This window comes from Streptopelia decaocto (genome assembly GCF_964273445.1).
Source record: "Streptopelia decaocto genome assembly, chromosome: 3".
Classification (NCBI taxonomy): Eukaryota; Metazoa; Chordata; class Aves; order Columbiformes; family Columbidae; genus Streptopelia; species Streptopelia decaocto.
Genome location: NC_138656.1, coordinates 117,000,753 through 117,014,168, shown reverse-complemented (window position 1 = coordinate 117,014,168; position 13,416 = coordinate 117,000,753). Strand labels below are relative to the sequence as shown.

The 13,416-nt window shown below is 39.6% G+C and overlaps 1 protein-coding gene across 1 annotated transcript in view; it reads left to right on the top strand.

Moving 5' to 3' along the window:
- PKHD1 (PKHD1 ciliary IPT domain containing fibrocystin/polyductin) overlaps positions 1 to 13,416 on the top strand; it is a gene marked incomplete at both ends in the record, with an annotated part of 268,094 nt that overhangs the window by 177,424 nt on the left and 77,254 nt on the right. Inside the window, 5 exons of the mRNA XM_082047184.1 lie at positions 3,708 to 3,821; positions 6,200 to 6,287; positions 8,601 to 8,755; positions 10,636 to 10,788; positions 11,914 to 12,792. Coding sequence (XP_081903310.1) covers positions 3,708 to 3,821; positions 6,200 to 6,287; positions 8,601 to 8,755; positions 10,636 to 10,788; positions 11,914 to 12,792 — 1,389 coding nt within the window. The remainder of the gene's footprint in view (positions 1 to 3,707; positions 3,822 to 6,199; positions 6,288 to 8,600; positions 8,756 to 10,635; positions 10,789 to 11,913; positions 12,793 to 13,416) is intronic.

Below are 13,416 nucleotides of genomic sequence, written 5' to 3'. Positions count from 1 at the left end.
CTCTCATCTCTTCCATTCATTTGGCATCACCATCTGTAAGAGACAACCCATGGCATGTTTCCTTGTTCACAGTTGCTTTTACAGGCTTCTTTGCAGGGTGCAGTCTGAAGGAACAGCTCAGGAAGGAGAACCAACACTAGGTGACCATCCAGCTGTGTCTTGACCATGAATAAAAACTCTTCAGGCTTTCAGATGACAATATATCACTGTTTCCAAAATAGCTGAGTGGGCAGAGTCCAAGAAGTCTTGAATTCAGGAAACACAGAGCTGATACTGGAGGTAATCACTGCAAGACACTTAGCAAAGTCTTCTTGCCAATGGGATCTTATCTCAGAGATTTCCTTGCTCTTATACACAACAGCTGTTGCAGTGTGTTATGTGGTAAAGAAAGGAAAGGCTAGAAGGGAGAAAACATCCACTATTCTAGGAAAGAACTGAGTTTTGCTGTGGAAAAAAGAGAAAAACACAACAACAAACTGTCAGGAGGAACATCTGGAATAAAACTGAGATATGAAAACAATGGAAAATGCTTTTGAAACTCAGCTACAAACTAGATCCAGGCTGGAGTCCAGAATAAGTGAAAATCTATGTAGAAAGAGCACACCTTTCTCTCTGTTCTTTTTATTTTATTTTATTTTATTTTATTTTATTTTATTTTATTTTATTTTATTTTATTTTATTTTATTTTATTTTATTTTATTTTATTTTATTTTATTTTATTTTATTTTATTTTTTTCACATAGTAGGGTTTTATCCTCTCCAGCAGTTAGACCTGATAAAGGATTATGAACATTCTTCACTTTCCCAGTTCTTTGCTTCCAAATTACTGCTGACTTTGCTTTTTTTTTTTTTGCTTTTTTTTTTTTTTTTCCCTTTTGTGTCACCTTGCCTTGCTTATTTTCAGTATCTTCACACTGCTTTGGGTCATTGAGAAAATGTTGGATACCACAGAGCTTCTAAGACCAAACTTGTTTTGGTCAATAATCCCATTCTAGTCAGTCAATCTGTAAATTAATATGTGGCAGGTTTGTGTTGTACTCATGTAGTTTGTGAATCAGAAAGTTTTGAGCTACTAAGTCAAGTGCCTTGGAGAAGCCAATTATATTAAATCAAAGCTATTATCTTTATCAACTAAACCTGTAATCTCATTAGAAGATGATAACAAGGAAGTTTCACAGGACCTTATTTCTATAAAACCAGATTGATTGGCATTAATTATGTAATCCACCTTTAATGATTTATTAATCGCGTTCAGAGTTGGACATTCCATTTTTATTTATTTTTCCCCTAGAATCAGTGTCAAGTTGACAGGCCTGTAATTACCTGGGGCTCTTACTTTTATCTTTGTTTGAAATATTGGCACAATATTCGCTTTCTTCGTGTGCTCTGAAACATCGTAAGTGATCCCAAACGTGCTGAAAAGTCCAGCTTAATAGTGCAATGAGTTTCTGGGCTCAGTTTTCTGAAGTGTTTGCATTCAAGTTACTGAAATCCACTGATTTAACTCCACAGAACTATTAAGTGAACTAAGCAAGTATTATTTTTGTTCTAGATACTTAAGTCTAACTTTTCCACTCATAGATATCTCCTATATTCATTTATACTATTTACAGTTTCCAGCCACTAAAGCATTTCTGTAAACATTAACTTGCCATTTTTAATTTTTCTTTCCTAATGATTTAATATGGTGATGAACTACTATGAATAGTTTTATTATATCTTTTTTGTTTCCCACTCTGATTATATTTTTGTTTTTGTGTGTTTGTTTTCTTCTTCAACAATGGTAACATTAACCTATCAAGATGCTTTTTAAGACTTAAAGTCACAAATTTTAGCTAAATGTAGATGTAATTCATTTTAAGGTGTAACAGCTTCCAGTTCAAGCTTTCAGAATTCACATTTTTCCAGCATTTGTTTCTGATTGCTAAGCCCGGGAGCCTAATTAAAATTTGTTTTAAAATCGAGCTGAGTATAGGATGCATCATAGCTATTTCCAACTAACCTAAGTAGAAGAAATAGTAAATGCTTTGCAACCAGCAGTAAAATAATAATACCCATAATAACACCAACAGTAATTCATCATGAGAGTTAATAATAATCCTCCACTTTAAGGGAACATCATCGTGATTAGGAAAAATTGTGAATAACATAGTAACATTGATATAAAGTTCTCAAAAAATTTTTGTTGAGTCTTTCTTTGGTCTTCAGTGTAGTTAATGTCCCCAGAAAAGGTATGAACTCACTAATGAGAGATATATTAGATGTGGAGCATGTAAGTCTTGTATTGTTTGTCTTTTACTCATTTAGAAGCTGTACAGAGACTTTAAATACCCATATATATCAGTCAGACATCAGTGGGGAACAATTAATTTATTTACTGATTTCACTTAATTAAAAAAATGCTCGTAAACAGGAATGGTTCTTTAGGATACAAAATCACCTCCCTTTTCCAAACTAGAAATTTTTAAATATTAAAAGAACATGACAGGCTGGCTAATTTTGTACAGATATGTATATATATTTTAGTTCTACATCTGCTGCAGTTTTCTGTTGCATAATTGATTTAATCTCTAATTTTAAAGGAACGCTGAACTCTTTTACTGGACTCGACATACATTTCTCCAGGGCAAAAACTGTCCTACTTTTTCCTCCTTAGTATCTGTTTAGTGCTGGGCCATTTTCTTCTGAAAATATAAACTACTCTCAGTGAAATAAGTGAAGTCACAATTGGAATATATTTTACTGAGCAGATTTATCACCACAAGCTGAGAAACATCACACACACCAAAACTTCTTGGATATTTTTCTTTTCCCCTGTTCATTTCCCTCTATTGTTCAATTGGTTTGAAAGACCATTTTACCAGTTGTAGATAGAGAACTCATGATTATCTGGTGTTGAGGTTTTGATTGCTGGGTGACAACAAAACTGTGGCAGATGTATTGTTAATTCCCTCTCCCCCCATTTTCCCCTTTTCCCCCTCCTTCTTCCCCCCTTCCCACTAAGAACAGGTGATCGGGAGGGAAAGAAGGACAGAGAGAAGAGAGCTGGAAAAATTAAAAATGTTTTACTAATGCTACTAATAAAAATAGAGAAAATAATACAAAATATACAAAACCAATCTTGAAAGTCCCGGCAACTGCAGAGCCAGCACCTGAAGTCCTGGACTGAACTCTGCAGCCAATGGAACTGGATTCAGTCTGTCACTGGCCTCGGTTCTCAGGGATGACTCGCAAGGCCCTCTCCTAATGTTGGCCATAAGGAAAAGGGACGAGATCTTCATGATCTCCCACTTTTATATGAATTATCACATGAATGGGATGTTATACTCCGATGGTCAGTTTTTTGGTCACTTGTTTCTTGCTGCCCCTCTCGCGAGATGTGCATCCATCCTTATCAATGACCTCGCATTCCATTGCTATGTCTACCCAAAACATGTATCTGGCTTTTCAGAAAAATGCAGCTGATATGAAGACTTTAGCTGACATGCAAATTCACTAAAAGAGAAACTTATTTTTAACAAAACCAGCACACCTGGGAACAGGTGAAATTGTAAAGAAGTTGAAAGGCAAAAAGGGGTCGAAGAGGAAAAATCTCAGTCATTTAGACCTCTGAATTTGGATTCACGTACCCCAGTGCCCCTTCCCAGTTCACCATTACAAAAGGTATTGATACCTCTGTGGTTGTCGCTGTTGTCTCTTTATTGCAGGTTCTTTTCAACACCCCCTAGAAAGGGACTTAAAGCTGCTGGTCCTTCTTCGTGCATCTGAAGACATTTATTGTGATCATCTGAAAGGAATAAATGTCCACCCAGGGAGTATTGGTATGAAACACGAGTTTATCTTTTCATAAGAAACCTATTTTAGGCAATAGGCAAATCTACCACTGTTGAACCTGTTGCTGTGATGTACAGGGAAGCATCTAACAAAGGTACGTGCAGTTTTTGAGCTAATTTTTTTAATTTTCACCAGGTTAGTTCCTGGGTTTTCTGTGGAGATTTTGCTTGGGCAAAACTTGACAGAAGCAAGCAACTAAGTGTCAAATCCTGAGGTTTTCATATGAGAAACTGGAGACTCGGTTCTAGATTTGAGATTCTTGAGTCTATATTTGAGAGTCTTGGTTCTAGATTTGAGTGTCTTGGTTTTACATTTGAGATTTGTAAATGGTCATTGTAAAAACTAAAGATATTAAAACCACCTTATTGAGTGGAGATAAATGCACGTTACCAGGGGGTGTTTGGTCTTGGTTTATCTTTGGTCTCTCTTAGGATGGAACAAATTGCCCTCAAGTTTCCAGTCTAGGCTGATGAGCTTAAACTCACATCACTAGTTTAAATGTCTGACTTGAGTGAGATGAATTACATCCCATTACACCAGATGGATCCAAATGCATACAGATAAATATTTCCAAACATTTGAACCCATAGATTGACAAAAAGGTTTATATTAACTTTCACATGTCCTCACATAATTATGGCTGAGAAATAAGCTATTTTTTCTGCTTTCCACATTTTAAAATGTTTTAAACAACGCCTGAGCATTGCAAGACTTTGTTCATTGCTCAGGTTTTGGAAAGACAGTAGAAATTCAAACCGTTCTCAAGGGAAATTTCCAGCATCAAGATTTGTAGTATACTAAAGAAATTCAGGGGGAAAAAATTAATAGAGAAACAAAAAAATCCCCAATTTGTGACATTGAGAAACTACTGCACTATAATAACATTGAGAAACTATTGAACACGTTGATCAAGCAATTAAGTGGAATGTTTGGAAAGCAAGAGGGAAACCAAATTGACAATGAAATGGACCGTGAGGGTTTTTTTAAGTCTAAATTACTTAAGAGTTGAAGTATAACAAGATATAGAAATTTGACTTTCCACAATTTTAAGGGCTAGAAAATAAAATATATGTGCTGCTGTGGCTTAACACATGATCAAAGATCAACTGAGACTTCAGAACTGTTCAATATTCCTCTTAAACATGTCACCTATATGAAAAGTTCCTATATTTTGGCTTTTTGCCCTGGTTTTCGATCTCCTTTCCAGAAAAAAAAATGATTTATTTACAGATCAGAAATATAAATAATAGATGAGTAAATTTCCTATCTTTCATTCCCACGGTTTCTACTTAATTTATTTTCTTAGATAGATGATTTTTTCTTTTTAAGGCAGATACCTGTATCTGCAATTCAAATTTGAGTTAATGAGACTTCTATTGTACAATCCTCTTTACTGCCTTTCCATGTGATAGTCATTTTACTTTATCAATAATTTATTACTACCCAAACTCCTGGGTCCCTCCTAAACTCCTGGGTTCCTCCCAGATGCCTGGGTCTTTCCCGAACTCTTGGGTCCCTTCCAAAATCCTTGATCCCTCCCAGAGACGTGGGTCATTTCTAAACTCCTGGGTCCCTCCCAGATGCCTGAGTCCCTCCTGATTTCCTGGGTCCTTCCCAGACACCTAGTTACCTCCCAGACTCCTGGGTCCCCCAGACAACTCTGTCCTTCCCGAACTCCTGGTTCCCTCCCAAACTCCTGGGTCCCTCTTGAACAGCTGGGGCCTTCCCAGACACCTGGGTCCCTCATGAACTCCTGGGTCCTTCCAGAACTCCTGGGTCCTTCCTGAACACTTGGCTTGCTCCCAGACTCCTGGGTCCTTCCCAAATTCCTGGGTACTTTTTGAATTTCTGTGTCTCTCCTGGACACCTGGGTCCCTTCCGCACACCTGGGTTTCCCCTGGACTCGACATCCTCGGATGCCTGGGTCCCCTTCCAGATGCCTGGGTCCATTCCAGACACCTGGGTCCTGTCATAGACACCTGGGTTCCCACTGGACATGTTGGTGGCCTCAGGTCCTTGGGGACAAGTTGGGGACACATTGGTGGCCAGAGATCCTTAGGGCCACATTGATGGCTCATTGGTGACACTTTTGGGACACATTAGGGACAAGTTGGTGGCACATTGGGGGCCCCACATTGTTTGGAACACATTGGGGACACGTTGGTGGTTCCACGTCCTTGGGGACAAGTTGGTGGCCCCAGTCTGTGGAGGTTCTGTGCTGTTTTGGCTCTTTTCATAAAATACAGAAACATGCTTTAATAAATTTAAGGATTCCCCTGGTTTTAGTTATTGGTTCATTTCTTCCCAAGTCTCTCCCTTAACCTTTGTTCTTTTTTCTGTTTCTTTAACTCTGTTTTTTTTCCAGGGGTTTATGGAAAGGTGCAAATTTATAGTGCTTATCCCAAGATGTCTTGGACACATCTGGGAGCCAATGTTGCTTCTGGTAATGAAAGGTAATATATTCTGAAATATGCCACCAAATATTAAGTTTGGGCTCCTGTTCCTATGATTTGTATTAATGTTACTGTGACTTTTATTGCTCTTTACCTTTGTGATAGGCTCTGTTTCAAATATGTCTAAATAGAAGGAGAATCGCTATGTTACACCTTGCAAGAAAATGATACAATTTTTCAATTAATTTGAATTTTAAAGAAGAATGAAACTGAGATTTTCTTCTTTCCTTCTGTCCTTCTTTGCTTCCTTCTGTCTTTCCATCCTTCTTCCTTGCTTTCCTACATCTCTATCTTTGCCTTTCTCATTCTTGATTCCGTGTCACACAAAATTTTTATTGCCTTTGACTGTAATTCTTCCAAGTACTTAATTTTAAACTGAAATACATGTATTCAAAGAAAAAAACAACTTATCAGTCAGGCGTAACAAAAATTCCTTAGAAGAGTTGAAAGAGGTGAAATATCTGCATTTAGGGAAGGAATTGTTGGGAATCTTCTTGTAGAGATGGGCAATGGAAGCACAAAGACCTCACAAGCAGGATGCAAGATAGTTTCAGATGCTAATTCAAACCATGAAACATTAGAATTATCCTCTGGAAATTGTTCTTTTTGCCTGAATAAGATCAGTGTTCCCAGTAAGCAGATTCTTGTCCAAAACGTACCATTTCAGCACTTGGTGAAATGGAACTAGGCTGGTATTGCTCTGCTGATATTTTTTGGATAAAATATCATGAGGTGCTAAGATACAAGTATTCAGAGTTCATTCCTTGGTCTTAAATAGGGCACAAACAATTATTTCCATTGTTAAAATAAATAAAAAGGAAAAGGTATTTGTCATGATAAGTCTACTAATAGGCAGCTAAGACTTAAGGTGCTTAGGTAGAAGAAATAGGAAAGTCAGCATTAGTATATGGAATCACAGAATCACAGAATGTCATGGGTTGGAAGGGACCTGGAAAGCTCTTCCAGTCCAATCCACCCGCCGGAGCAGGAACACCCAGATGAGGTTACACAGGAAGGTGTCCAGGCGGCTTTGAATGTCTGCAGAGAAGGAGACTTCACAACCCCCCTGGGCAGCCTGGGCCAGGCTCTGGCACCCCCACTGGGAAGAAGTTTCTTCTCATATTTAAGTGGAACCTCTCGTGTTCCAGTTTGTACCCATTACCCCTTGTCCTACCATTGGTTGTCACCAAGAAGAGCCTGGCTCCATCCTCCTCACACTCACCCTTTCCATATTTATAAACATTAATGAGGTCACCCCTCAGTCTCTTTTTCTACAAGCTCCAGAGCCCCAGCTCCCTCAGCCCTTCCTCACATGGGAGATGTTTCACTCCCTTCAGCATCTTTGTTGTCCTGCACTGGACTCTCTCCAGCAGTTCCCTGTCCTGGAACTGAGGGGCCCAGAACTGGACACAATATTCCAGGTGTGGTCTCAGCAGGGCAGAGTAGAAGGGAGAAGGAAGCAAGTGGCTTGTGCATTGACAGTTGGGGGTGTTGATGGATGAGAAGCTCAACATGACCTGGCAACCTGCAATTGCAGCCCAGAAAGCCAATCATGTCCTGGTCTGCATCACCAGCAGCATGGCCATCTCCCCCTTTGCTCCTCTCTGGTGAGACCTCACCTGCAGTTCTGCTTCCAGATCTGAGGTCCCCAACATAAAAAGGACACAAACCTGTGTGAGCAATTCCAGAGGAGGCCACGAAGATGATCAGAGGGGTGGAACACCTCTCCTGTGAAGGCAGGCTGAGAGAGTTGGGGTTGTTCAGCCTGGAGAAGAGAAGGCTCTGGGAAGACCTTATTGTGGCCTTCCAGTACCTGAAGGGGACCTACAAGAAAGCAGAAGGAGGGACATTTTACAAGGGCACATAGCAAGAAGACCAAGGGTAAAGCTTTTAAACTGAAAAACAGTAGATTTAGGTTAGATACAAGGAAGAAATTCTTCCCCATGAGAGTGGTGAGACATTGGAACAGGCTGCCCAGAGAAACTGTGGATGCCCCATCCACGGAAGTGTTCAATGTTAATGGTTGGACTCAGTCTTAAGGGTCTCTTCCAACCACAGTGATTCTGTGATTCTGTGAAGACCAAGCTTGATGTGGTTTTAAGTAACATGGTCCAGTGGAAGTTGCTCCTGCCCATGGCAGAGGAGTTGGAACTAGGTGGTCTTTAAGGTCCCCTGAAACCCAAAATGTTCTGTGATAGCCTGTGGATTCTTTCTGAGATCTACCTAGACAAAATTGTTGTTCATTTTTTAGGAAATCCGTCAGCATAACTCTCATAATTTTAATGGAATTTGCCTAATATCTTGGCATTGCAGGATTTTTGTAGAAGATGAAGTGGATTGGGATCATGGTGGAGATATTGTGATCAGCTCTTCCTCCTACGAAGCCCACCAAGCTGAAGTAGTTACGCTTAAAGAGGTCAATGGTCCTAACATAAGAATTCATGAACATCTTCTGCACAGGCATATTGGTAAGGAATCTGTCTTTCCATCTTCTGATGCTTAATTTTCAATTCCAGATCTCACAAAGATCCAACCTGTTGTTTTCTTGCTGTTTTGATACTGAAAATGTGATGTTCAGTGTTACACAGAATAACTGATTCTAACTTGAATTTCTGTGAATAGAATTAATTTAGTGCTAAATACTTCTGGAAAACTTCCTGGGGTTTCATGTTTTAAGTAGAACCAGTCAACAGAGAGAGAAAGTAACTGAAATTTTAAAGGAAAAAAATAAATGCAGATTTTTTTAGGTCATTTGCATAATTTATGTGGTGTGCCAAAAACTGATATAAAAAAACAACCAAACACACACCTTTTTTTTCAAATTTTAAAATAACAAGACTCATGGAGTTTTGAGTGTAAATCTTTATTAACTCCATGGAATGAAACTAATGTATTTGTAATCTAATATGTAAATAAATGTGAAATGTGTATTTAGCTCTATTTCCTGTAGAGATTATATGGGATCTGTATTTAACTGGATAAAGAGATGAACTTTTGATAATTTATTTAATTTTATTTAAGCCTATAAAGTATATTTACTACCATCTACTTAACAAAAGTAAAATATTTTTTATTAACAAGTCAAATTTGGAAGATCCCAAACCAGGATTTTTCATTTGCATTGCAATTGTTTTTGTTTTTTCTATTTTAGTCTTTATTCAAGCTATTAGGCACAGAAGTTATTATGATGGATAAATAGGTTCAGAAATACGTGTTTTAAATGGCTATACCTGTGCTAGTAAATAAAACTTCACTTGGAACTGAGCCCTGTTCTACAATTATCCATAATGTTAATCTATAATAGACTCCATAGCACAGTTTTATGTGATGATTGCATTGTACAAAAAAAACATGTAGTTCAAAGGACAGCACATCTAGACCCCATTTCCAGTATTCTATTCATGACCTTTCTTTTTTTGCTAGGGAAGGAAGAAACTTGCCAGAGAATGGTTCTTAACCTACTTTCTTAGCTAATGTAGATATAGTAAATGTATCCTGAGATGAAATTATTACATGCACATTGACTACTGCAGCAGTTGTTAGATATATCTGGAAAAAAAAAAGAAAAAGACTGATGGGAGAATTAAGAGCTGTGTAAATACTGGGATTCACCTGGGCAAATGTAGATCTCTACAGCAAATGTTCACACATGAGCTTGTCACTCTCAGCTCCCTTGATAACCAATGCAGAAAAATACATACAGCTCACTCGTATTTCATCTCCCCCTAAAGCAGTTGTATAAAATAGATAAAAAAGTTGCACTTGAGAATTGCCTGTTGCTCTCCATTGTACATAAAAACAGTCTGGATGACTAAATCTTGTCTGTAGATATCTGAAGTCAGCTGAGATGAATTCCAAGCTAGACACCTACATAAACTCTGAAAAGTCTCATTTAGAAAACTGTTTCAGAAAACATATGCAGCTAAGACTCTGTAGCAAATTGGTTTTTTAGCATTGTTGTTGGTGTGATCCTAATGAAAATTTATGTAGATCAACTCTGCATTGTTTGAAGAATCTTTCCAGAACATATAGCTTAGAAAAAAAATGAAGTGTGAATCTCTTCATTGATTTGTCATCTACACACCACAGGGAAAAGATTTAGCACCTTCTTTTTCTAAAGATGAAGTATGTTGGTAAAATATAAATACACAGTGAATATTTGATGGGCAAGTGGCATTTCTGTTTTTGTGCTGATCCACGTAGATTGTGCTGTAGGAAAAACACACCTGAATGTCAATGCAGATTCTGCAGGGAAGCTGTGCATGAGCTGTCAGGCTTTATGTCCCTCAAAGTGCTGGTTTATGGGTAGGATAGACACTTATCACATTTTCTCTCTAAAACTCCCCAGGGCTTTCCCATGATACAGGAGATGGAAGACACATCCCTTTGGCCGCAGAGGTTGGACTCCTAACACGCAACGTGCAGATCAAGGCTGATGTGGCTTGTACTGGGAGGATGTTGGTGGGACGTGTGACAGATTCCAGTGGGACAGAGTTCCAAGGTAGTTGAGGTTTACCTGTCTTCAATGTAGAGTCTTGCATCTGGGCAGGAACAACCCCAGGTTTCAGTATAGGTTGGGGAATGACCTGTAAGAGAGCAGTGTAGGGGAAAGGGACCTGGAGGTCCTGGGGCAGCAGGATGACCATGAGCCAGCACTGGGTCTTTGTGGTCAGGAAGGCCAATGGTACCTGGGGTGGATTAGAAGGGGGGTGGTCAGTAGGTCAGAGAGGTTCTCCTTCCCCTCTACTCTGCCCTGGTGAGACCACATCGGGAATATTGTGTCCAGTTCTGGGCCCCTCAGTTCTAGAAGGACAGGGAACTGCTGGAGAGAGTCCAGCTCAGAGTCATGAAGATGCAGAAGGGAGTGGAGCATCTCCCATGTGAGGAAAGGCTGAGGGAGCTGGGGCTCTGGAGCTTGGAGGAGACTGAGGGATGACCTTATCAATGTTTACAAATACATAAAGGGTGAGTGCCATGAGGATGGAGCCAGGCTCTTCTTGGTGACAACCAATGGTAGGACAAGGGGGAATGGGTTCAAACTGGAACACAAGAGGTTCCACTTAAATATGAGAAGAAACTTCTTCCCAGTGAGGGTGCCAGAGCCTGGAACAGGTTGCCCAGGGGGTTGTGGAGTCTCCTTCTCCGCAGACATTCCAACCCGCCTGGACACCTTCCTGTGTAACCTCATCTGGCTGTTTCTGCTCCGGCAGACTGGATGGACTGGATGAGCTTTTGAGGTCCCTTCCCATCCCTGACATTCTGTGATTCTGTGACTCTGTGATTCATCAGCCAGACCAATCCTGTCCAAGAAAGGGTTGTCTGACAGCAGATGTACCCATTTGCATGTGCTATGCAATTCTAAGCAAACTGTGACCATGTGACATGTATCAAACATGAGTACTAATAATATTTCATAAGTAATGGAATATTTTATGAGGGGCTGTTCTGTGGTTGGCTGGTTTCTACTATAACTTTATATATAAAATATGAACAAATGCCTATTACTGGATATACTGACAGAGATTGCCTACTGTTTTATGCCCGAGTGTTGCTTAAATGGGTGTCATTCTTAGCAGTTCTTAGTAATTTGGTAAGCTTTTATTTCACTGTAGTTATCTCACTGCAGGTGTCCTTCAGCTCTTAAATGTGGAATTTTTGAACTTCGGGCCTCCTCAGCTTTCTGCTGTCGAATTCAGGAATATATCCCAAGGGTCCTCTGTGGTGTCATCCAGCATTCATAGTAGCTGTGGTGTTGGCATTAAAGTGGTCATGAGCAACTGGATCACTTTGCACAATAACACGGTGTTCAACACGGTTGGACCTGGTATCGATTTGGAAGGACAAAATCATTCTCTCATCAGGAATCTTGTTATTCTGAGCAGGCAGCCAGAAGGCTTATTAAACTGGATTGCTGGCATCAAGGTGAACCTTGCTGTTGGTGTCTCCCTCTGTGGCAATGCCGTGGCAGGATCTGAGCGAATCGGCTTCCATATCAGGGGTCAGGAGTGTTCTCTAGATGGAGAGTATTGCAGTGAAAATGTGGCCCATTCAAGTCTCCATGGTATTCATCTGTATCAGGGAGATGGATTTCAGACCTGCACTAGGATTACAGGTTTTCTATCCTATAAAAATTATGACTACGGTCTCATGTTCCACCTTAACAGCAGTGGCATCGTGGACAATGTGGTGCTGGTGGACAACACGGTGGGTCTCATGCTGGTAGTGCACTGTCTCTATGCTGAGCAATGCCACACGGGGGAAAGACTCATTGAACTTAGAAACTCCATCATCATTGCAACAAGCTCAACCTTTGACTGCATCAGTGACAGGATCAAGCCTCACTCAGCTGATCTAACAGCCAAGGATCGACCACCATACAACCCTCTAAGAGGTCGCGTTGGGATTTTATGGCCTACATTTACCACTGTTCCTGGCCAAAGGCCAGATAACCCGTGGCACAAAAGCGAATGTTGTCCAAAAGTCCTGGGACTCATGAAGCTGAAAGGTTGGTCTTCCATATCCACTGACCAGACAATTTTGTCACTGTTTTTCTTGACTAATCACATTTTTCCAACTGAAGTTGTAGACTTCCACACCCGCAAAGGGACACGGTGTGAAAATCCCAGCCTCAGTGATATTAATAACAGAATTTTCTTCAGTTTGATACAGTTAAATAATAATAATAATAATAGAAAAAAAATTGACTGATAATTTTTACTTCCTGAATCTACTGCAGTATAATTATGTCATGTATGTATTTTACTATATGCCTGCCTTCTGTGCTATTTTTCCGCTTGATTTATCTCTCTGATCTATAGTTACCTCTAGCTAAATAAAGATAACAAATTTGAGAAGGCAATAGCACACTTTGTATAGAATTTGCATAGAACATAATGACTACAGCTGCACAGAAACAGTTATGGCTTTTATTGTTATAAGGGATTGCACAAGAGGGATAAACATCAGTTATGTATCCTACTTCTTTGGTTCAAATGGATTTTATCGTCCCCAGAGTAATATTTGCATATAGCAGAACATAGATAACAGGTTGCTGTGGTGGGATCACAGTTTTTCATGTCTTTATCCCTCACTGCTCCCTACTTTTGTAAGAAAATACATTATGCTCTTT